This window comes from Cervus canadensis, chromosome 27, assembly GCF_019320065.1.
Source record: "Cervus canadensis isolate Bull #8, Minnesota chromosome 27, ASM1932006v1, whole genome shotgun sequence".
Taxonomy (NCBI): domain Eukaryota; kingdom Metazoa; phylum Chordata; class Mammalia; order Artiodactyla; family Cervidae; genus Cervus; species Cervus canadensis.
In genome coordinates this window covers 8,352,548-8,377,584 of record NC_057412.1, presented here as the reverse complement: position 1 = coordinate 8,377,584, position 25,037 = coordinate 8,352,548, and the positions used below count along the sequence as shown (strand labels likewise).

Below are 25,037 nucleotides of genomic sequence, written 5' to 3'. Positions count from 1 at the left end.
CAAAGGCCCGTCTGGTCAAGGTTATGGTTTTTCCAGTGGTCATGTATGGATGTGAGAGCTGGACTGTGAAGAAAGCTGAGCACTGAAGAATTGATGCTTTTGAACTGTGGTGTTGGAGAAGACTCTTGAGAGTCCCTTGGACTGCAAGGAAATCCAACCAGTCCATCCTAAAGATCAGTCCTGGGTGTTCATTGGAAGGACTGATGTTGAAACTGACACTTCAATTCTTTGGCCACCTGATGCAAAGAGCTGACTCATTTGAAAAGACCCTGTTGCTGAGAAAGATTGAAGGCGGGAGGAGAAGGGGATGACAGAGGATGAGATGGTTGGATGGCATCACCGACTCAATGGACGTGGGTTTGGGTGGACTCCAGGACTTGTTGATGGACAGGGAGGCCTGGCGTGCTGCCATGGGGCCGCAAAGAGTCGGACACGACTGAGCAACTGAACTGAACTGAACTGATGGGCTCGCATACAACAGACACACAGTGTATATATGTCCATGCTACTTTCTCAATTCGTCCCACCCTCACCTTCCTCCGGAAAGCTGTGCTTTTTAAGTATTTGTTACGGGAATCACAGGAGTTAAGCATTCATTCCCTCTCCCAATGTTTCCCCCTCACATTCTTTCTGTTTTACTCAGGGTCTCTGCCTCCCTCTATTTTTACTCACGAGTTGACTTTGTTGGTATATTTAGTTTGTCATTCATTAAATGTGACTGGAAGCGAAGTTCCATTAGAAGTTTAGCACAAACATGACTGGTTTATTTCAGTGTAAGCCCATCGACCAAAGGTGGAAAAAGTTCAAAAAAATTCTATTTGCTGGAAAATTTGCTAATAAACGTTTGGTGGCTCAAAGGCTTGCTCACAATGTGGGATTTGAGGGTGGGGGCCCGGGTGGAAAGAAGACAAAATATAATAAACACAGCAGAAACTCACTGGCATCAAACTGATTGGAGTGTGTTAGGAAAACAACTTATGAGAGAACTATGAAAACAGGCTTTGTACTTTGTAAAATGGAACGTTTCAGAGATGCCGATTATAAAGATTGGAGCTAAGAGCAGTGCCCCAAAGCAAGGTTGCTGTTTCAGGCCTGCCTATGCACATTTTATTCTTCATTCATAAAGAAATCTTAGTTTGCAAACAGGATGTATACCAGACCCCTCGAGGATCTAAGAATTTCATCTACACAGAGAATTAATGTAAACACATGCCCTTCTTTTAGAGTGAGAAAAGGTTAAGCTAAAAGGAAACAAATGACATTTAGCTTATCTGATATTTCAAAATTAGAAAAGAAAAAATGGATGAAAGGAGAATCAGGCTTTTTTAAATTAAAAACATATTTTAGAATATTTTCTTCTGGGGGGGGCAAATTTATTTTCTTCTTCCATTTGTTGACTCCACCATCAATTTCAATAAGTTCTTGGTGTGTTCTTGGTTTATTTGACTTCTGATTTTAAAAGGCAAGGGATGAATTTCAGTTTCTAAATGTGGAAGAATGCCTTTGGAGTGAAGTCCTCCCAGTTTCCTGGAGGAAGTGGCAATCAACTTGGCCCTTAGGGAAAGGGCACAACTTTAATAATGAAAGGATGGGGTAGAGTCCTTCCAGACAGAGAGGATGGGATTCATAAGTGATAGAGGACCAAGCAGCTTTAGATGAGTGCTTGCGTGTGCATGCTCAGTAGCTTCAGTCTTGTCTGACTCTTTGAAACCCTATGGACTGTAGCCCACCAGGCTCCTCTGTCCATGGGATTCTCCAGGCAAGACTGTTGGAGTGGCTTGCCATGGCCTCCTCCAGGGGATCTTCCTGACCCAGGGATGGAACCCATGTCTGCCGGTGTCTCCTACATTGCAGGCAGATTCTTTACCCACTGAGCCACCTGGGAATCTCAGGTGAGTGATGAGTGAGGTGGCCTTATAATGTACGACAGGCAAAGGGGGAGAAAAAGTGTGATAATCAGGCTCATATCTGCCCTGGAATGCCAGGACTAAGAGTTTTATTTGGAGATTTTGTTCTTGAGAGACATAGACAGTTTTAAGGATATAGTGAAGAGGCAAGCTAGAAAAAAAAAAAGAAAGACCAGACATTTATGGAGCTATTCCTCTATGCTATATATTATATAGGGGTGCGAGGTTTCCCATTATGCAAAAAAGGGAAACTAAGACTCAGGGATGTTGGGAACTTGCTGAAATGTGTAGGTTGAGCATTTGGACTCAGTCCTGTTGAAGGAACAGGGCCAAAGCTTCATCAGTGACAAGCTGCAAGAGATGCTTCAGATCCAAGAGTTGCTTCAGGTCCAGCGATCTGACGTTAGACATAGAGAGGGGGCAAGAATGCGAGATGGGAACCTCTAGCCTGCTTCTAGATGCATGTGTATGCTATGTGTGCGTGCTAAGTAGCTTCAGTCATGTCCCACACTTTGTGACCCTATGGACCTCTATCCAAGGGATTTTCCAGACAAGAATACTGGAGTGGGTTGTCATTTTCTACTCCAGGGGATCTTCCCAACCCAGGGATCAAACCCGGGTCTCTTACATCTCCTGTGTTAGCAGGTGGGTTCTTTACCACTGGGGCTTCCCTGGTAGCTCAGCTGGTAAAGAATCTGCCTGCAATGCAAGAGACCTGGATTCGATCCCTGGGTTGGGAGGATCCCCTGGAGCAGAGAAAGGCTACCCACTCTAGTATCCTGGCCTGGAGAATTCCATGGACTGTATAGTCCATGGGGTCGCAAAGAGTCAGACACGACTGAGCCACTTTCACTCACTCACCTCTAGTGCAACCTGGGAAACCGCATCTAAATAGACCTCATAAACTAAATCTAACGATACAGAATGGAGGGCAGACACCAGAATTCTAGTTTTGTCCTTTTTTTTTTTTCCTGATTATTAAAGTTAATAGGATTTCAGGGTTAGCATGCTCAGTTCAGTTCAATTCAGTTGCTCAGTCGTGTCTGACCCTTTGTGACCCCATGAACCGCAGCACGCCAGGCCTCCCTGTCCGTCACCAACTCCCAGAGTTTACTCAAACTCATGCCCATCGAATTGGTGATGCCATCCAGCCATCTCATCCTCTGTCGTCCCCTTCTCCTCCTGCCCCCAATCTCTCCCAGCATCAGGACCTTTTCCAATGAGTTAACTCTTCGAATGAGGTGGCCAAAGTATTGGAGTTTCAGCTTCAACATCAGTCCTTCCAATGAATACCCAGGACTGATCTCCTTTAGGATGGACTGGTTGGATCTCCTTGCAGTCCAAGGGACTCTCAAGAGTCTTCTCCAACACCACAGTTCAAAAGCATCAATTCTTCAGTGCTCAGCTTTCTTTATAGTCCAATTGTCACATCCATACATGACCACTGGAAAAATCATACCTTTTACTAGATGGACCTTTGTTGGCAAAGTAATAAAGCATGTCTGGCTGCTTTTGAACTGTGGTGTTGGAAAGGCTCTTGAGAGTCCCGTGGACTGCAAGGAGATCCAACCAGTCCATCCTAAAGGAGATCAGTCCTGGATGTTCATTGGAAGGACTGATGCTGAAGCTGAAACTCCAATACTTTGGCCACCTGATGCAAAGAACTGACTCATTTGAAAAGACCCTGATGCTGAGGAAGATTGAAGGTGGGAGGAGAAGGGGATGACAGAGGATGAGATGGCTGGATGGCATCACTGACTCAATGGACATCAGTCTGAGTAAACTCTGGGCGTTGGTGATGGACAGGGAGGCCTGGCATGCTGCAGTCCATTGGGTCACAAAGCAGTGGACTTGACTGAGTGACTGAACTGAACTGAACATGCTTAATATTATACCTTATATTAGCTTCCCTTGCAAATGCCCATAGTGATACCCAGAGTGGCGGCTTCACTATAAATTAAACACAAGAGGAGAACAAGGGCAGAACTTTCTCGAATTGCATCTCAGGTGTAGTGGAGTTGAAAAGCTCAGTCTTAGGCTACTCATGCTAAATTCTAATCTCTGAACTCAGACACGAAAGAAGCCAGCAGAGCAGGTAGGCACATTAATTTTTAAGTTGTAAGTGTATTCAGATCCAAACTCATTAAATCCAGAGCCCAGTTCTTTTCTCATTTCTTCTATATGTCTATCATCCTTTTCTCTCTTGACATTCATTCAGAGACCACACATGTCAGCACACAAAAGGCCAGGACGTAGTGGAAGTAAGAGGTGGGCAGAGATGACAAATGGAACACCCAAAGATTAGAAGAGCTATGAACTGCCTCTGATTCTCACATTGTCATAGCAACTACCCTTATGGCTGATGAAGATGCAAACTCACTAGGTGCTCCTTAGATAAATTCCTCCCATGTGACACAGGATGAACAAGGCATTATTGTATCTTCTCTGCGATTTTGGATTCGTTGAGACAAACTCCTCAAATTCAAATGGTTTATGGCTGGAGGTGGGAGTGGATAGATGCTGGTTGTCGTCTTCACTGCAAAAATCATGTATGGATAGACTTGAAAGCTGAGTAGCTAACAAAAAAACTAACCAAAGCATGTGGTCTATGATAAAAAATAAATACAGAATTAGGACTGAAAACACTGCTGTCACAAAGATGTGCAGAAACGCTTTGTTCTTCTGGATGCATGATGAACCTCTCAAGGAGATTTTCTAAAAATATCAACACCTGGACCTCAATTTTAGAACTTCTAGTGTAACTGATGTGGAGCTAGGCCGGGGCATTGGTATTTTTAAAAAAGTGCCTGAATCATAGCAAGAACATCTTTCCACAAATACTTTCCTCTTACTTAATATCAATTTTCTTGTCTGGTAGGAGAGAAACATTCAATAAAGCATTGAATCATTGTGTTTCTCCCTTCTTCTTGGAAATGCTATTACTTTCCAATATTGTTTATATCCTAAAATCCTCCAAGGAAATGCATATCCACATGAGAGCCAAACAACAAATGAGATAAACCAAAACTGCATCTAGTTGAAGATAACTTCTTTGTGTCTTTTTAAATTTTAGAATTAATTGTCATTCCAAGATTGTCTGAGTGCAGACTGATAGAAAGCATTACTGATAAGGACAAGGATTTTTTTTTTTTTTAAGAAAACATTTTTATTCCTTGGTACTAAGAGAAAATTTCTTTATGAAGACTACTGTGACTCTTGCATGCTCAGTTGTGTCTGACTCTTTGTGACCCCGTGGACTGTAGCCTGCCAGGCTCCTCTGTTTGTGGAATTTTCCAGGCAAGAATACTGGAGTGGGTAGACATTTACTTTTTAGGGGATCTTCCTGATCCAGGGATTGAAACTGCGTTTCCTGTGTCTCCTGCATTGGCAGGTGGATTCTTTACCACTGATGCCACCTGGAAAGTATAAAGACTAGAAATACAGGAAAACCTAAAACCACCTAGCAAAAGTAGCTGTATTTGACTATATGAAAGCAGAAAATAAAAGGATTCAAGATATTGCAAAGTTTCAAACCAAACGTGACAGACTGGGAAAAAGTAAATATTTTACAACACATGTAATAAATGGGACCCTTGTCTTTTTTTGTAGGAATTGATTTAAAAATCTTATTGAACTAACTAATAAAAACTATGAATAGCATTTCATCGGAAAGGAAACAAAAGCTGCTAATATATGAAAAAAAAAAAAAGGATCAACCTGATTAATAGTTTAGAAATTTAAAATAAATTTAAAATAAAATTTTAAAATAAAAACAAGATCCCATTTTTTTGGTTCACCACTTGGCAAAACTTCAAAGTGTTCCAGTATCTAGTTCTGGTGAAAATGCAGATAAGGGGCAGATATATATTATTTGTGGGGAGTAGATTTTTGCTAGTAATTTAGAAAGTAATTTTGCAATTTCTTTTTAAAATTAATTTTATTTATTTATTTTTAAAATTAATTCTTATTGGAGTTTAGCTGCTTTTTGATGTTGTGTTAGTCTCTACCATACAGTAAAGTGAATCAGCAAATGTGCACACGTATCTTCTCTTTTTTGGATTTCCTTCCCATTTAGCTCACCACAAACCACTGAATAATAGTTCTCTTTGCTCGACAGTGGATTCTTATTAGTTATCTGTTTTATACATGGCTGTATATGCATATGTATATGTCAATGTCCATCTCTCAAATCATCCTACTCCTCTTCCTCCTTTGGTTTCCATACATTTGTTCTCTATGTCTCTATTTCTGCTTTGCAAATAAGTTCATCTGTATCATTTTTCTAGAGTCTACATACAAGTGACAATATGCAATTTTTGTTTTTATCTTTCTGACTCACTTCACTCTGTATGAAGTCTCTATGTCAGTCTATGTCTCTGCAAAACCACAATTTTGCTCCTTTTAAAGCTGAGTAATATTCCATTGTATATATGTACCACAATTTCTTTATCCATTCTTCTGTTGATAGACATTTAGGTTGTTTCCAAAGACAAGGACTTTGAACTTTGTCTAATGTAAAAAGAAGCCTGTTGAACTTTGTTCATATCCACAGACCCCAATGACTGCCTGAAGCCCTAGCAAAACCAACAGAAAAAGAAGTAGGAGTGTAAGCTTGGACCACTTTCTCCTAAATTCCCTGGCCCTCAGGTGCTTTATCTATATGATGAAGAGGGTGGGTGACATGATTTAGAGTTCCGTTAATTCTCTAATCTATGCATTATATTATTATTACTCTTATTCAGTATCAGGATTTCATTAGCATTGAGGAACAGATACAATCAAAAATATATTTTGCTAACTTTTCATCAGTTATTTTAGATGTCATGGAGAGTCCATCTCAGCAACAGGTCTCTGATGAGGTGAGTGAAGAATTTGCATGCAATCCCAAATTTAAGAAGGAGGCCAGGGTGTCATAAAAACTCATAATCAAGAAAAATAACATCTAGTGTTGCATTAAAAAAAAATGAATGCAACAAATCCACGACACCAAAATATCAACAATCTATGTAAGGACACTGCATTAAAAAATTTAGATTGACTTAGTATTGTAAAATATCTTGTGTTTGTCCAGGGTAATGTTCAAATATGTTCTCATGCCATCATTCATACAATAAATTAGCAGTGATTGAAAACATAAGGATATTGAAGACATGGGCTTTGCCTTCAAAAGATATATACTTCCATATGGGTGGGTGAAGTCAGTGAGGTAGGGAAGGAAGCAGAAATAGAAGATTATAATAATGTAGAGACCCATAATATGGGCAGTTAGATGACATGGTAACTGATTTTGACTGGGTGTGTGTGTCTGTGTGTGTGTGTGTATGTAGTAGATCTGTACAGTCTTCATAAAAAAATGTGACTTTTTACTTGTAAAGATGTCATTGAGAGACAAGATAGAAAGACAAGCAGGCTGAAGGAACAGCATGGTAAAAGTACAGATACTCAGGCGCACAGAGAAACTCAAGGAAGATGGCGGGCTTTGTGACAGAACTGTAAGTGTGTGTGATCAGATGTGATAGTTGGACATGTGGCTGGAAAAGCTGGTTGGATTTGAAATGCTATGAGTAGCCATCTTCTGCTGGATTCCAGAGTCAGGCCCTCTGTGGTGAAGAACTGAACTGTAAATACTCTTCAAAGAACGGAATCCCCACAAATGAGAATGCACCGCGTTTCTAAATGCAATAGTGTTTTGGAGTCTTGTAGCTCTGACCTAGTAAATGAAGCCAAGAAGATTTAGTTAGGCATCCAGGAAAACATGCTGCCTCCAGAATTTAGCTTTGAACTGACAAAAGGAATTATTCAGTCTCTCATCTCCATCAGCTGCCCAGGCAGTCAGAAGCAAGGTAACACGTTTTTAGAGACAGCTATCTGTTTTGATGACTTGTGTGTGTTAACACACCAGTCATCATGTATCAGGTTTTGCATTGAGCCAAGACTGAGTCTTATGATTGAAAGTCATTTCTGTGTGGAAAAAACAAAGACATCAAAGTGCAACCATTTTTCAAATTGTACACTCGCTTCCAAAGATGGAGCACTTTTGGCTTTGACTTGAAAGCTGTGGTGTTGAGTCTTTTAGGAGGTGGAAGGTAATGAGTTGGAACAGCAGAAATAAACAAGAACCTCAGGAATCCTTCTGGTTTGGCAGGAGGGAGCCCAGTGGCAAGTACACAGTATATATCTAAAAGTGAATAATAACCTCATGAAAATGTAAGCAGAATTTCAGTATGTCCTCTCCTGATCTTACCTGCTCTTAACTAAAATGCTTGTGAATCTTGCTCTCTTTAAAATCTTTTCTAAATTTACATTTTTATTTTATATTGGTGGTTTCCCTGGTGGCTCAGTGGTAAAGAACCTGACTGCCAATGCAGGAGACATAGGTTCAATTCCTGGGTCAGGAAGATCCCCTGGAGAAGGAAATGACAACCCATTCTAGTATTCTTGACTGGGAAATCCCATGAACAGAGGCGCCTGCTGGGTTACTCTCCATAGGCTTGTGAAAGAGTTGGGCATGACTTAACAACTGAGCTACTAAACAACAACATAGTTGATTTACAGTATTGTGTTAGTCTCAAGAGTGCATCAAAGACATCCAGTTACACATACATCCATTGTTTTACTGCTGGCTTCTCCAGTGGCTCAGCAGTAAAGAATATGTCTGCAATGCAGGGGCAGCAGAAAGTGCTGGTTTGATCCCTGGGTGGGGAAGATCTCCTAGAGAAGGGAATGGCTGCTCACTCCAGTATTCTTCCCTGGAGAATCCCATGGACAGAGGAGCCTGGCAGGCTATATTCCATGGGGAAGCAAAACGTTGGCTATGACTGAAGTGACAACACACATTCTTTTAGATTCTTTTCCCATATAAATCACTATATAATATAATAGAATTCCTTCTGCTGTACTTTAGGTCCTTGTTGATTATCTATGGACTGTAGCCCACCAGGCTCCTCTCTCCATGGAATTCTCCAGGCAAGAATACTGGACTGGGTTACCATTCCCTTCTCCAGGGGATCTTCCCCACTCAGGGATTGAACCCAGGTCTCCTGCATTACAAACAGATTCTTTACTACTGAGCCACCAGGGAAGCCCTTATTTTGTCCATAGTAGAGTGTATATGTTAATCCCAAATTCTTAATTTATCCCTCCTCCCACCTTGCCCTTTTTTTAACCATATATTTGTTTTTTTTGTTTTTTTATTTTTTTTAATTTTTTTTATTAGTTGGAGGCTAATTACTTCACAACATTTCAGTGGGTTTTGTCATACATTGATATGAATCAGCCATAGATTTACACGTATTCCCCATCCCGATCCCCCTCCCACCTCCCTTCCATCCGATTCTCTGGGTCTTCCCAGTGACCAGGCCCGAGCACTTGTCTCATGCATCCCACTGGGGCTGGTGATCTGTTTCACCATAGATAGTATACATGCTGTTCTTTTGAAACATCCCACCCTCACGTTCTCCCACAGAGTTCAAAAGTCTGTTCTGTATTTCTGTGTCTCTTTTTCTGTTTTGCATATAGGGTTATCGTTACCATCTTTCTAAATTCCATATATATGTGTTAGTATGCTGTATTTTTTGAAGTCTGTAAGTCTGTTTGTTTTGTAAATAAGTTCACCATATCATTTTTTTTTTTAGATTCCACATAAAAGTGATGTCATATGATATTTGTCTCTTTCTCTGTCTGACTTACTTCACTTAGTATGATTAAGAAAAACCAAAAAACAAAAAAATACTTCTCTCCCTCAGTAGTCAGTTAGAATATCATTTAGGCTATCCTGAAGAGCCAAGTTTGAGAATGTATAGTTTGGCAAGAAACCTCATATATAAACCTTTATATAACTCTTATTCTTAAACAAAAAAACAATATCTATTACTAGTGACTCATGGAAAACTGAATTCAGATTTTCTGTTGTATTAGGGTTTTCCTGGTGGTTCAGATGGTAGAGAATCTACTTGCAATGCAGGAGACCCAAGTTCGATCCCTGGATTGGGAAGAGCCCTTGAAGAAGAGAATGGCTACCCACTCCAGTATTCTTGCCTGGAGAATTCCATGGACAGAGGAGCCTGGTGGGCTACAGTCCATGGGGTTGCAAAGAGTTGAACACAAATAAACTAACAACACTTTTACTTTTACCTTGTTTTTGTATTTCTTAGAGTTTTTGTATTTCTAGAATTCCCTAGAAAGGAACACATACTCATTTATAGCAGTTATCATTTAATATATATGCTATTGCATCTAAAATAAACTATTGTTTAAACATACCCTTGAAGGAACAAAACTTTCATTCTTCTCAATTCTTTTCACTTGGCTATTAGGGAAATATTCCACTTAGCTCATTCAGAAAATGTGCATACCTGGCTTTGGGCACAATATTAATATTCTAAAATGGATGGACGGGGCCTAGTTTCCACACATTTCTTGCAATCGGTTGCATGTGGCTGGAAGTCAGACTAACGGTGATTTATAGTAATTGCCTATCATCAGTCTATGTCATGCTCACCTGCATAATCCATCAATTGTCCCAATATGCCCAGGACTCATAACCTACCTGAGGTTATTTGATTCTTGTATGAAGAAACACACCACCAAGTGCCAATGTCCCAATGATGAAGCATGGCCCTCAGATCCTACTGCTCCAAGTATCACAGCACCAAGGAGAAGAGCATCAGAGGCCTGTTGACTCCCATCTCGTTAGAAGATAAAAGGTAGTTTCCTGAGAATGTGTATTTCTACAGGCAGAGCAGGCAGGAGTTACCTACTGAGGTGGTATCTCAGCCTCAACACTACTGACGTTTTGGGTGAGATAATGCCTGGCCTGTGCATTGCAGAATCTCTTGATTCCTTCCATTACATGCTAGTAGTGTCTTGACCCCTACATTCTGGCAATCAACAACATTCCCAAACAGTGTCAAATATCCCCCTGGGGGAAAGGGGGGGATTTGCTCTGAATGAGACCTACTGTACCACGGAAAAGTAAAACTAGGCTCTTATAATTGGCCAGCACTGTGCACCGGATTCCTGAAGTATACAGCTGACTACAGGATAAAAGGAAATAATAAGATAAGTATTATTAACCATGTGCTCAGATGTTCAGTCATGTCTGACTCTTTGAGACCCCCTGGACTATAGCCCACCAGGCCCCTCTGGTTCTCCTGGCAAGAACACTGGAGTGGGTTGCCATCTCTTCCTTCAGGGGATCTTCCCTTATTAAACATGCTTACAAGTAATATATATATTAAACCCACATCTATGTATGTATTGTCGTTGCTGCTATTGTTCAGTTGCTAAGTCGAGTTTGACTCTCTGTGACCCCGTGGACTGCACCGGGCCAGGCTCCCCTGTCCTTCACCATCTCCTGCTCAAATTCATGCCCATTGGATTGGTGATGCTATCTAACCATCTCATCCTCTGCTGCCCCCTTCTACTTTTGTCTTCAGTCTTCCCCAGCATCAGGGTCTTTTCCAATGAGTCAGCTCTTTGCATTAGGTGGCCAAAGTATTGGGCTTCAGGTTTCAGGTTCAGCATCGTGTGTGTGTGTGTGTGTGTGTGTGTTTGTATATATATCACACATATCTCCAATGTGTGTGTGTGTGTTTGTATATATATCACACATATCTCCAAAGGTACACTGGTAGTTTTGGAAAACTTCCCTGGGGGAGGGGAGTGGTAAAAATAAACCAGTTATGGTATTTCTAGAGCACTTGTTTTTGGAACAAAAGTTGCAGTGTGAGAAAGGTAGACACTTTTGCCTACACTTTTGGTCTTTACTTTGACCTATTGATTGGTTTTAATTTTGCCCTTTCTTGTTCTGTAAAACAATTATACTTTTTCTTCCCCATGATAACTCATCAACTATATGAATACATATACTATATATATTGTTCTAAAGTCCCGTTCCAACTCTTTTTTCAAACCATACAAAATAGGACATTGTTGTAAGTTCCTTCAGTTTTCCAACTTCTTTCTCTCCCCTAAAGGAACTTCAGTCTGTTTACATTATTTTTAAATTATGGTTCCCAGAATTGAAATGGCAACTTGAGTCAATGAGAAATGCTTTTGTCTCAACAAAGAGAAAATTCAACAAGGATTTAAACCTTAAAAAAAAAATTTCTCGTAGAACAAGTATTCCAAAGATAGTTGATTGTTGGCATTGGTTCAGCTTTGCAATGACAGTCTCTTCTGCCCTACTATTAATATAGAGCAAGGAGGAAGGTGAAATACATTAACATTAACAATGTCTGCAGCATGGAGAATAGGAACACAATCACTGTATGGAACTGTATCAATACACTTCAAGAGTCTAATTGGTTCTTTGGCAACTGTATCACTTGACTGACTGTGTATTTAACTATCAGAGAAACTGTCACACTGCAATATAATTTCTTGGTCACCTATATGCCTCTCCCTGGTCCTTGAGGAATTATAATTATTTATTATCACAATGATAGTATTAATATCATTTCAGGCTATATTCTTTAAGTGAACAGTAAATTTTTTTAAACTTATCAATGTATACCAAATATATTCTAATCTCAAATTTTTCACTTGCAAAAAGTTGTTTATTAGAATATTTCCATTTAAAACATATTTATTTTTCTTTCTGTTGCATTATAATTTCTTGTTCAGCTTCGAAGTTCTAGGAATTCTCTAGTAATTGTGTATAATACTTGTGTGTACATCCATTTATGAAGCAAACCACAGGTTTAATCAGGTTCTTAAAGTGATATTTGGCTTAAGAAGTTTAAACTTTTTATACAACATAGATTTTTTAAAAAGATGAGAAATTAAAAGAAAATTTCTCTGAGAGAATTATTTTCAGGAAAATGAAAACAACTAGAAAGGGCCTATTTTGGAGAGATCTCTGTCTTCCTATGACCCTGAAGCATTACTAAAAGAAGAAAAAACAGAAAGAAAAAGAGAAAGAGAAGAAAGAAAATAGCATCTTCTATGACAGTTCTGGATTTCATGTCAAATTCTGTCTCTGAGCTCATATACTGATGTCTTACTAATACCAAAATCCAAAGAAGGTTCAGGACTCTACTGGATTATAAAAACAAAGATAGTGGGCTCCAGAAATACTCCACCAGTACTGAAACAGTTTTATTATTTCACTAGGAGAGAAATGCAACAGACAGGTTGTCCTTGCTACAAATCCCTGCCCCATTTTCAGAAGTACATGGCTTTAAAATTCTGTGTTGATAGATTTATATTGATTCAACCATAGTCTCTGGCTTCCCTGGTGGCTGAGAAGGTAAAGAATCCCCCTGCAATGTGGGAGACCCTGGTTTGATCCCCGGGTTGGGTAGATCCTCTGGAGAGTGGCATGGCAACCCACTCCAGTATTCTTGCCTGGAAATTTCCACGGACAGAGGAACTTGGTGGGCTACCGTCCAGGGGATCGCAAAGAGTCAGACACGACTGAGTGATTAACACACCTAACTTCCTGTAGGACCACTGACACAGGAACTAATAGAATTAGGAGTGAGGACTATCGCTGTAAGGAGCTAGAACTCGATGTTGTCTGTACTAAATAGAGACAAATTACAGTGCTATCTGCATTTCCTAGACAGGACATTCCCTATCTTCATCCTTCTAATTAGAGGGGCTTCCCTAGTGGCTCAGACGGTAAAGAGGAGACCTGGGATCACTCCCTGGTATGGGAAGATTCCCTAGAGAAGCGAATAGCTATTCACTCCAGTGTTCCTGCCTAGAGAGCTTCATGGACTGAGGAGCCTGGGGGGCTACAGTCCATGGGGTCGCTTTACTTGCTTATGAAATGACCTGCAGATGATTGAACAATTTTATTGTATACATCTGGCTGAACATATTTTAGCAAATAAATATTTGTTTATTATTTGCTTAATTCCACATGTACAGCTGATAACCTAAACTTTCTCTGCAATATTAAATTTGAGACCTGCTTAAGTCAGACACTCCTGGTCCATGGAGCTTCAACAACTTTCAGACACATTGAAATGTTTTTTCAGGGAAAAGCATGCATAGTGGGAAAACTACAGTAACAAAACCGGAACAGAGCAAAACAATAAAAATCAATTCATGTTTCCCACCCAACCAGAAAGATTCCCTAGAGTCTGGGCTGGTATACCAAGTTAATTACAAGACTGTGACTTCTTGTCTGTAGCCCACTGGTTTTGTACTCACACGAATATAAAGGGTAATGATTTCCACTTAATTGTTAACTATTATGTCTTTGTAGTCCTAAACATTGTTTTTTTTTTTCCCCTGAAATGAAAGCCTCCATTTATTTGTGTAGAAATGACATGGTTGCAAAGAAAAGTTAACTTTAAAAGGTTGATAACTACAAAGAATAGCGTATCGTATAATCTTTCAACTTTAGAAGAATCAAGGAAGGATCTATGAATGTTGCTGATTCCTTTATTGTGAAATATTTAATTAGTTGGGCTGAAAAAGAGTGTTCTGGGACTTCAGAGTCTTGGCCTCAAGAAACCATGTAGGTTCCACTTGGTTCTCTAGAAACACCTACTCTTGGCCTTCTGAGCCACTTGTAAGAAGACTGACCACAACCTGCTGAAAAGATCGTTCCTCAGGGAAAGCCCTGAGACTAAATGAAAAAGGAGGGCTCCAGCTGAGCCCGACCTTCTCGCTGTCCTTGCCAAGATGCCAGACTTGTGGGTGAACCTGTCTTGGACCCTCTAGTCCAGTCCAGCTACAGATGAATCTCATCGAATAACTCCAGTTGGTATGTGGAGCAGGCCCATCACTTAACTGAGGCCTGACTCACCATATCATGAGCTTCAATACACTGTAGTCTTAAACCACAAAATTTGGGAATGGTTCAATAATAGCAATTTATACTCAGAACATCCTTATTAAAACTTTGACTTATTTGATCAAAACTTTTATTCACTGATTTATTGTCAATAAAAGATTTCTTAGCTGCATTTTGGAGAACAAGGTTTCAGGCAATAGATTTCTCTATTCCATGAACTCCTATCCCTTCTGCCCCTGCTTTAATCCTGTTTTCGCTTGTTCTAATCTGTAGCAACAGATTCTCACTTCCCCTCAAGTTTTTTAGCTCATCTTGTCCTTGAGTCAAGGTGTATACATGGACTACTTTTCCAGCAGCCCAAGCGACTCCATGTCAAAGTGAGCTTAGATGAGGGTCTGATCTCAAGCCTTTGTGCCTGTTTTAGCAAGTCAGATTCTGTTTTTCTTGTGTTCCCCCTTCTTATACCATAACCCCAAGAACTGGTTCCTAACCTTGTTCATTCTGATTAATGGTCTAAACTGGTAGCCTTTCTAATATTCCACTCTAGATTTCTGTAAGTGCCATATCAAATTGCTATACACTTGGCAGCCTTTAGGCTGTTTTAACACCACCAGTTTATTATCTTCTATCTACAATTCTATGGTGAGATAATAATAGATGTTTAGATGTAGAGTTGGACCATAAAGAAGGCTGAGCACCAAAAAATTGATGCTTTCGAACTGTGATGTTGGAGAAGGCTCTTGAGAGTCCCTTGGACAGCAAGGCGATCAAACCAGTCAATCCTAAAGGATATAAATCCTGAATGTTCATTTGAAGGACTGATGCTGAAGCTGAAACTCCAATACTTTGGCCACCTGATGCCAAGAGCCGACTCATTGAAAAGACCCTGATGCTGGGAAAGATTGAGGGCAGGAGGAGAAGGGGACAACAGAGGATGAGATGGTTGGATGGCATCACTGACTCAATGGACATGAGTTTGAGCAAACTCAGGGAGATGGTGAAGGACAAGAAAGCCTGGTGTGCTGCAGTCCATGGGGTCGCAAAGAGCCGGACATAACTTATTGACTGAAAAACATCAGGCTCAACTTGGCTCAGTTGGGTCTCTGGTTTGGGTGTAACCAGGTTGGAATCAAGGTGTCAACAGAGTTGCATTCCTTTCTGGAGGCTCTGAGGATGTCTCTGATTCTGAACTTCATGCTGTTGCCAGAATCCTTCGTCTTGCAGGTGTAGAGCTGAGGTCCCTGTTTTCCTTCTGGCTGTCAACTGGGGGATTGTTCTCAGCTTCTAGATTCTATGTTCCTTGGCCCCTGACTCCCTCTCTTCATCTTCAGAGTCAGCAGTGGTGCATGGAATCCTTCTCATTCTTGGAATTTCTCTGATTTGCCCTTTTGCCTTTCTTTCCTGTCTTTAAGAGTTTATTTGATTACTTTGAACCCTCCACCCCACCCCCAGTTAATCCAAGGTAACCTTCCTCTCTTGAGTTAGAGAGGTTAGTAGGATTAATTCCATCTGCAAAATGCCTTTACAGCAGTGTCTGGATTAGCATTTGATTGAATGATCAAGGGTTAGGAATTATGGAGGGACATCTTTAGAATTCCTTTACAACATGTCACCCTAGGAACTAAAGATCTGTCTTGGAATTAAGGAGCTACCATGCATCTGCTTTTATTTCCCTTCATTCTTGACCTTTTGTCTAAAATGTCAGTGCTCCCTATTTAGAATAGTTTCATTGCCAAAAAAAAAAAATTTTTTTTTCGTTGCCTACCCATTTACTATGATGTCTTTGACCATTTTCTGAATCCCTTTAGTGACGATTATCTACATGTTTGCTATCCAATCCTTCCTTCTTTCCTTCATTTGGCAAGTACTTATGAGTATTTATTTTTGCCAGGTACTTTCAGGGTAGCTGATGGGATGGCAGTGAAGAAACAAACAAAAAGACTTTGCTCTCAAGATATGTTCTGAGTTGGCCAAAAAGTTCATAACATCTTGCAGAAAAACCTGAAAGAACTTTTTTGCCAGCCCAATATGTCAAGAAAGACTACAGAGAATCTAGGAATTAAAGATGGCTTGGACTTTTCACATGCCTATAGTTCCATTTTGAACCATCTTCTTTGTTCATTTTACTCCTAGTCTAAAAACTACCCTCTGGACCACTTTGATACTTTCTACTTTGCCTGAACCAACTCAATATTAATGTGAAGGAGTTTGTAAGATTAAATACCAAAGTGTTTTTTCCCCTTCCAGCCAGTTACTGGTTTTCTAAATCAAATTCTCTCTCCTTGAACAACAGCTCTTTGTACACTCTAAGCTCTTGTCTCTATTCTCACTGTTTGCCCAATTCTCCACAGTTTCCATGCCATTTTAATTGGAATTTTAGGATCACTCTTGTTTTTACTCAAGGGCCCACACATTAGGTCATTTAAATTCTCCCCCTAGCCCCCCCCATCTCACACATTCTTCCATGCACCCTGCAAACCCTCCCTCAGACTCCCTTTAAAAAGCCAATAATTGATAATAAATATCTAAAGTTGTTATACTAGTGGGTGGTATTTGGTGACAGCTAGACAATCACTGACAATTATGATTTGAGGGCCATCTGCAATGTTGGGATCTTAAGACCAGAGTCCTAAGGGTCATGGAGTGGAAAACCTGGGAGAAAATTGTGAGGTATTTACTATTGTGCCTGACACAAGAGGTGTTCAATAATCTTAAATTATAATATACCAGACTTCTAAATGTTTAAGTGTTTTAAATTATTTCTTTCAACACTATATATCCTACCAAGAAGAAAATTTAAAGTACAATTCTGAAATACTATTTGATAAGAGAGAGAAATTCAGTGTTTGCAATGTACATTAACTAGTAATGATTTCAGTTTTAGAAGGAATTCATGTCCTTCAGAATCTTAATGCTATAAATTTGATACCAAAAAATAGCCTTTTGCTAGTGAATGTTAATGCCTTTTAAATTTCGATGCATGCATTATTATTTTGGCTGTTTAGTTTTATAGCTAGAATACATTTGTCTTTATAAAAATAAGGATGAAGTAGGTAGGTTATGTTGCTTGTGGTTCCAATTTAACATCAGAAGTTTGAAACTAGACAGATTTAGGGGCTGATGGTCTGGTAAGAAGAACTTGAAGCAAAAGTTCATTATAGTTTAAGACAGACAAACTATTAAAGGCCTGTGCCAAAGTGGATAAGAGATGGTAGAAATTATAGAGAACCTGGGGCTTCATTAAGACCTAACTTGATCCTATTGCTGTTATGAGAAAATTAAGAATAAATAGACAATAGTTTCTACCTCTAAAACATATTATATGCCATACATACTTTAACCTATTTTACAATTTACATTTATTATGCCCACTGAAACCACAAAACCAATGTTTAATTTTACAGTTTAAAGTCACACATAAGGAAATGTTTTACAAAATAGGATATTGTTCCTTAATGAAAAATATTACAGTAAAGGTCCCAAACATCTTATTTCAAGTGGTTTACCTGAATAACAGAGCAGTTGTGGAATGCAGGCTACAAAACACAGTAACTCTTTCAATAGCTGTTTCAGGTTTGAAATATGCCAAAGCTGAAGAGACATTTTAAACAAGACCCGTCTTAGTTTTCCAAGATTTTTTTTTTTTTTTTGGTTTTCCAACAGCATTGTATTTACTGAAAAATGCCATCACTTCTGGAAAATTGAGAGTAGAAAGCAGCGTACATTTTACGGCTTGTATACAGTATGTAAATCTTCAATATTTTACTCTGCCTTGAAAGCATCTTTCAAGACTTAAAAATATCAGTTCTATACCTATTTAGGTTTATTACCTGACTTGACTCACAGACACTAATATAGAAATCAAATATCCGTGGCCACTGCCTATATCAAATCCAACATATTCTTGCAATCTGTTTAGTTATCTGCAGTCTATTTACAAAGCGCATGCATGATTTCCTCTTATGAATGATCTTATTAAAATGTAAGCAGTATTTGTCAACTCCTATATTTATGTTATGCTGGAGTGTGTAATGCAAAAATACCATCCAGGGACAATATAAATTTCTTAATCCAAAGTCTAGTTTCACAAAGTCACACAGTATGATACTGTATCTTAGATACACTCAGCATGGGGTGAAATGTTTCTAATATGTTGTGAATTGTTACAGAAAAGATGGAGATAGAATAGCCAAGTGTACAGACATAAAATACTGCAAAACTTGAAGTCCAGCCAAATATACACAAAATTCCTTTGTGTATAAGCAACTTGAGACAAGTTTGTTTGAAAGGAATGCTGATGGCTTAGTACATGATAGAATGTGACTCATCTAAAACTGGGCTGTGGCGACCTGATGCTTTTCAAGTTTGGATGTCACCTTAAATATACTCAATGTACATGGAGCTTCTGTCACTAAACCCTGCCAATCTGAATGACCATTAGGTACAATTTCCCAAACCTTGATTATCAAGTTGTGTCCAGCTTTGACAAAAAGACTTAAAGAGCTCTTTCTTGCAAACCAAGAAATCATGTAGAATAAAATAGTAACTCAGAAATACTGCATTTGGCAGCTGGGTCACTGAAAATGCTAGCACCTTGATAAAGATTGCAATTGTTCATTAGACTGTGCCAAAGGAAAAGTTAAAAAAAAAAATGCCCTGTTTTATTTGTAAATCACAGTTGTCCTCACAGTGTTAGACTTGGATCATTCTGCTGCAGCAGTGCCTTATAGGAAGATGTGTGAGGTGTGTGTTCAGTCTTGTCCGACTCTCTGGGGACCCCATGGACTGTAGCCCACTAGGTTGCTTTGCCCATGGGATTTTCCAGGCAAGAATACTGGAGTGGGTTGCCATTTTCCTACTCCAGGGGATCTTCCCTACCCAAGGATCAAACCCGCAATAGGATGATGGGCCATTATTTATTTCCTTCACTTGACCTATGGCAGGGCACATGGACCAGTTGGTGGAGATGTAAGATACGGACCACAGACAGCAAACTTGAGAGAACATTAAGAGAGTGCAAGCTAATGAATATATATATATTAGTCCTATTCCATTTTAAAACCAACACTTTCTAACAACACTTTCCTTTATCTTTTCTACAAAATCTGCATTGATAACTATGATATCATGGCAACAGGATAGCCAGATGGAATACTTTTCTGATCTGAACACTATGTATGTTTGCATTTTCTGAATCACTGATGCATAGGTTGGTGTTTCAATATGTTCTCATACATTAATTAAATAAGACATTCAGTATACAGTATAGACTGATATGTTTTAAGAGCTGTAACTTGATAAGTCATTTCTGTAGTTCATGCTAGTGAAAGTGAAACTCGCTCAGTCGTGTCTGACTCTTTGTGACTCCATGGACTATTCAGTCTATGGAATTCTCCAGTCCAGAATACTGCAGTGGGTAGCCTTTCCCTTCTCCAGGGGATCTTCCCATCCTTGGAATCAAAGCCAGATATCTGGCATTGCAGGCAGATTCTTTAGCAGCTGAGCTACAAAGGAAGCCCCGTAGTTCACGTGAACAGGAAGCTATTAGAAAGATTGTATTTTTCAGTGGGCTAGTTGATCTACCCACTTGGTTGGTCTACCTGTTTGATAACCTAAAACTACAGGTTGTTGGCAAATAAGAAAAATAATAAAGAAAACCTACAAGTTCCCTTTCTGTGTGTCTATATGATAGATCACCTTGACCCTGAACTTAAATGGCCATTTCTGTTCTCAAGGTCATTCATGTAGAATAAAACAGTAACTCAGAAGTTACTCTGTAGCTTTGAAATGTTAAAAAAAATATAAGGTGTTTTTATGACTTCAAGTTTGACTATTAACAGATTAATAATAGTCACTCATCATGCAGATAAGATTTCATACTCAGCCACAAGCTATTAGCAAAATCCAGCAATTGTTAAGTTCAGTCTTATTTCACAGTGAACTCTAAGTTATAGCACAAGCCCTGAACTTCTTTGGATCTGGCTGCTGTTGTCTCCCAAACCATTAAAATGACCTTGTTAATAAAGAAGGAGCCAAGGGGAGAAACATCAGAACCAAAGATTGATCTGGTCAACTGTGTGTCCAAAGGTGTTTTGCCTTACTGTGACCAAATCGTGAAATTATAGTCTGGGGCAAGCTGGTGTGATCATAGGTGTCCCTGCTTGTCCCAAATCCTATTATCCCTCCAAAAGATTAACTTGTAATAATAAAACATCATATCAATGGACATCCCAAACTTGCAGAAACAGTTATGACTACAAATATCTGAATCATTTAAGTCCGATTTGTTTACTCTCATTTACAAATTTCTAAAGATGCTGAGAGGAAATGCTATTAATGTTAAGAAGGGTTTCTAAAGCAGCAGAAGACATTATTTTGCTTTATTATCATTGATATCATTTGGAGGTTGTGATATATCAACAGCTCCTTGTCCAAGTTCGTCAGTGAAAGTGTATGGACCTGACTCTGAATTGTCTTAGCTTCTACTGGAAGCTTCCAGGCTACCTAGATACTCTAGTTTTAAACTTAGACCTTAGTTCCTTGAATAAATGTGTTTCTTAGCTGAGGTTTGGGAAGATTAGGAACCCAAAGACCTGTTAACTTAACTACAAGTGATGAATATTACTAGCCACGGAAGATTAAATTTAAAATGTCCTTAGTAAGGAAAGGGACAGTATCAGAATAAGAATACATGAGGAATATACACATATACACCTGTTTCACACAGAAAGCTTTCAGTAAAAAAAAAATACAAAAGCAACCAGTGCCATATATTATGTAAATTCACAAAGTGTACTTTATACACAAACATGAAGCATAAATTAAAAAGTAGGACAACAGCAGAACATCTTAAATATAGAAGAATTTGCACATATTTTCGTTAAATAAGAATAAATAATTTTATCACACAAATTCACATACCAGTTGCAAAAACAATAAATTACTTTTTTTTTTTTTCAGTGCTGCAACTTTTTTTTGTCTGTGATTAATCCCTTCATTCTTAATGTGCTAAAACTGTTTCCACAGGAAGGCAGAGGACATTGAATTGGTTGAATAAATTAAAACAATGTCCTTAAACCTCTAAACAACAAGGTAGGGCTTCATTTGACACTTTCTGTTCTAGAAGAAATAAATGTTGTATTGCTCTGGGCTCCCTTTTATCTACTGAAACAATCTGGAGTGTTTAGTTTTGTGAGTGCCATTAGATTCTTACTAACCTGAGCTTTTTCAGACAGACTCTTTTAAAGTCTTTTCTTTTTAGGAAGTGGCTTCTAGCATCCTGAATTTTACACTCTTAATTCAAGATGCAGCTATGGAAAAAGAAAAGGCATAACACAACCTGAAACTGAACTAAATTACTTTGCATATATTGAGGATTTTCCCTTTGCTTATCATTCTCTGTGTCTACTAAACACTCCATTTCTCTAAATTTCAGTTTCCAGTCTATATATTTTCTCAGGAGTTTAGACATACATTCCTTAGTCAATCTACTGACACCCGCACAAGGGGAAAAAAAAAAAAAAACTAAAAAAGCCCCTTAGATAGAAGCATGGAATAGTGGTTTATTTATTTATTTTAAACTCTCTAGGATTGCTCCTACGAGAAGTGTAAAACTTCGGTATTTGGGGAAAAAGGGAATCATTGGTAAATCATATTTTAAAATCTATGAATACATATGGAGAAGTAGAATAGGAGACAATCACGTTTGCTCTTCAATTATTTTTTAATGTTACTGCCAATACAACCACAAAAGATTAAAAAATTGCCATAGCTGAGTTACTTGATTCAAGTTATTTTGAATATTGGAAAAAGTAAAGCTGGTCTGTCAATTCTCTCGGCATAGTCAAATGATCAGTGTTATTTTTACTTTTTTCTACTGACGTGAACAGCTTTGCTCTCAGTGCCTCATATCTGGTACCTTCATCAAATGGAGGTTACCAGTCTTGTAAAGGCCTCCATTCTCTAACTGGCATTTGATTAAGAAAAAGGACCATGTCTAAAGCAAAGTCAGCCTACGAAAACCCAAAGAATGATGAACACTTTTGATTTCTTGAGCAAATACTTAAAACACAGAGATATCCATTCCCTTGGTCTATTGAAATGAATGTGCTATAGCAAGATCAATTACATATTTCTTTTATATTAAAAATATGTTATGACAAAAATAAACTCTCATGAGCTTAAGGAAACTCAAATAGTAGTTCCCTAATATCCTTATAAGCAAATCTCTAATAATAGGGCACATTTGGTAGGATTATTAGAAAATTTCATAAAAGCAAATTGTTTGTGCTATTTCACAAAGAAAAACCAAATAAAATGTAATATTTTGGTTTTTCTGAACCATGGCATAGAGGGATATGGTTTATTGCCTATGAAGTTTCTATGCAGATGACTGGAAAAATTTTCCATGCCTAACTATTCCAACTCACAATCTACCTAAACAGGCTATGGAAGTAAGAGCAAACTTTGCAAAGGCCATCACATTTCATCACTCACTGGTACAACCAAATGCTTTCTAACTGGGAACAATCTTAACAGTATCAGTATACTTGGATTAAAAAAAAATATGCAAAGAATTATTGCCTATGGTGTGGAAACAGTCTTGTTAATAGTAACCTTTTTTTTTTTTTGCACTAGCCACATTAACGATAACCACTTCTACATGCGGCTGACTACCAAGTCAACAAGTCCAAAACATCGTAGGTTAAGAAGCCTTGAACAAAGCAAAGAAACGAGCGAAAACAAAAGGCGCTATAAAGGCTTGCTGGTAAGAGGTATACCAGTGTTGAATGTGATTGAAAACTTCGCTGTGTGTTCTCTATGGATACGACACATTGTGAGATATCAGATAGGAGCCACAGAGAGAGAAAGCAGCTGTGAAAATCTAACTTGAAAATACGGTGAAGCAGGTATTTTTGTTTGTTTGTTTTTACTTTTAAATTTTAACAGGAGGTAATTAATTTTCAGACCTTTGAATACTGATGCACACACAAACACTTCTTCTACCTCCTCATGATACATTAATTTGTCTGGCTGCCTGAAAAAATACAGGCAGTTAGTGATTTAAATAAACAGACCCCTGCGTATATTTAAATGACTAGATACACTGAGACCCTTTTTTCTTTTCAGAATGTCTCAGAAGATGCTTGCTGTCAAAATGGTTTTTGACAAAAATTATATCTCCCGTAGTCTGAACGTATAACTAACTCTTTTTAAAACAGCAGCAAGTTCTTAATTTCCAGTAAAACATCCACAGCTCTTTCTGGAAACTGGAAAGAGTGGAAATAGCTGCAGACCTCCTTTGGTCAAATACTTTTTTTATATAGAAATATATATATATATATATTTTAATAGAACCAAGTGATATAAAGTGACATACCAAGGAAGCATGTATTTACAAACAATAAAAATAAGCTGCTGTGTAAATAATATGCATGAAAATGATTATGATGCCTTTGAAGACATTCTATAAGAGGTAGGTGACGAGGGAGAGACTGCTCTGCCATCTTCGAATGTTCCCTGTTTCTACATTCATCCGTGTTTCTGCAATCTCGTCGGCCCAGGGGATGTTCAAGAACTCGCAAGTGTTTCCACGTCCCAAGGTCACCACTGTCCCACGAAGCAGTGCACACCTTCATTTTGGTCGCTGAGGGCAGATTCTGCCCATAATCGGACTCCCCGTGGGTGATGACGCTGCAGGGTGTGACTTTCTGCGCTTTCGGGGGACCCTGCGTCCCCCGCGCCTGCATCCGAGAGCCGTCCTTTCAGCCGACCCGGCAGGAGGCCGTAACCACAGGGCTAACACTTCTTCAGCAGACACTGCTTGAACGCGGAAGGCCTCTGGGAGAGGGGGCAGCCCTTCGCCAGCTTCCGATTCCCGTCCTGGCACTGCACCGTCCTGGTGTGCCAGCCCGTGTCACAGGTTCGCGAACAGGCAAGCCAGGGGCCCGTCACCCACTGCAGCTGCGGGCTGGGCGAGCCCACGCTATTGCTGCCCTGGCTGGGGACAGAGTTTGCTTTTGGAGCGGACTTCTTGGGAACGAAGAAGCTGTAGCGGACATCGAGGGCCTTGGTGGGGTCTGTGGCAAGAATCTGCACGATGAGGATTTCCTTGGTGGCCGAGTAGCCCATCCCGTGCAAGAAGTCGTCCCTGTGGCTCCAGCCGCTGTAGTTCATGACGGTCCCGTTGATGTCGATGATGGTTTCCGAAGTGGAGATCATGTACTTGCCGTTGATCAGGTACTCACCGTTTTTCTTCTTCAGGGCTAAGTAGGCAGTGAACCTGGTCTGGTCTTTGGCTTTGAACTGGCGGACTTTTATGTGAGTCGCCCCTTCGGGGATCCTCACGACGTCAGTGTAACCCTTACTGGAAGCAGGGA

The 25,037-nt window shown here is 39.3% G+C and overlaps 1 protein-coding gene across 1 annotated transcript in view; it reads right to left on the bottom strand.

Moving 5' to 3' along the window:
- Positions 1–17,993: 17,993 nt before the first annotated feature.
- The window catches only part of ADAMTS5 (ADAM metallopeptidase with thrombospondin type 1 motif 5), a 57,784-nt gene continuing 50,740 nt past the window's right edge, over positions 17,994–25,037 (bottom strand). The window contains exon 9 of the mRNA XM_043448759.1: positions 17,994–25,024. Within this exon, the coding sequence (XP_043304694.1) occupies positions 24,457–25,024 (568 nt within the window). The 3' untranslated portion in view covers positions 17,994–24,456. The remainder of the gene's footprint in view (positions 25,025–25,037) is intronic.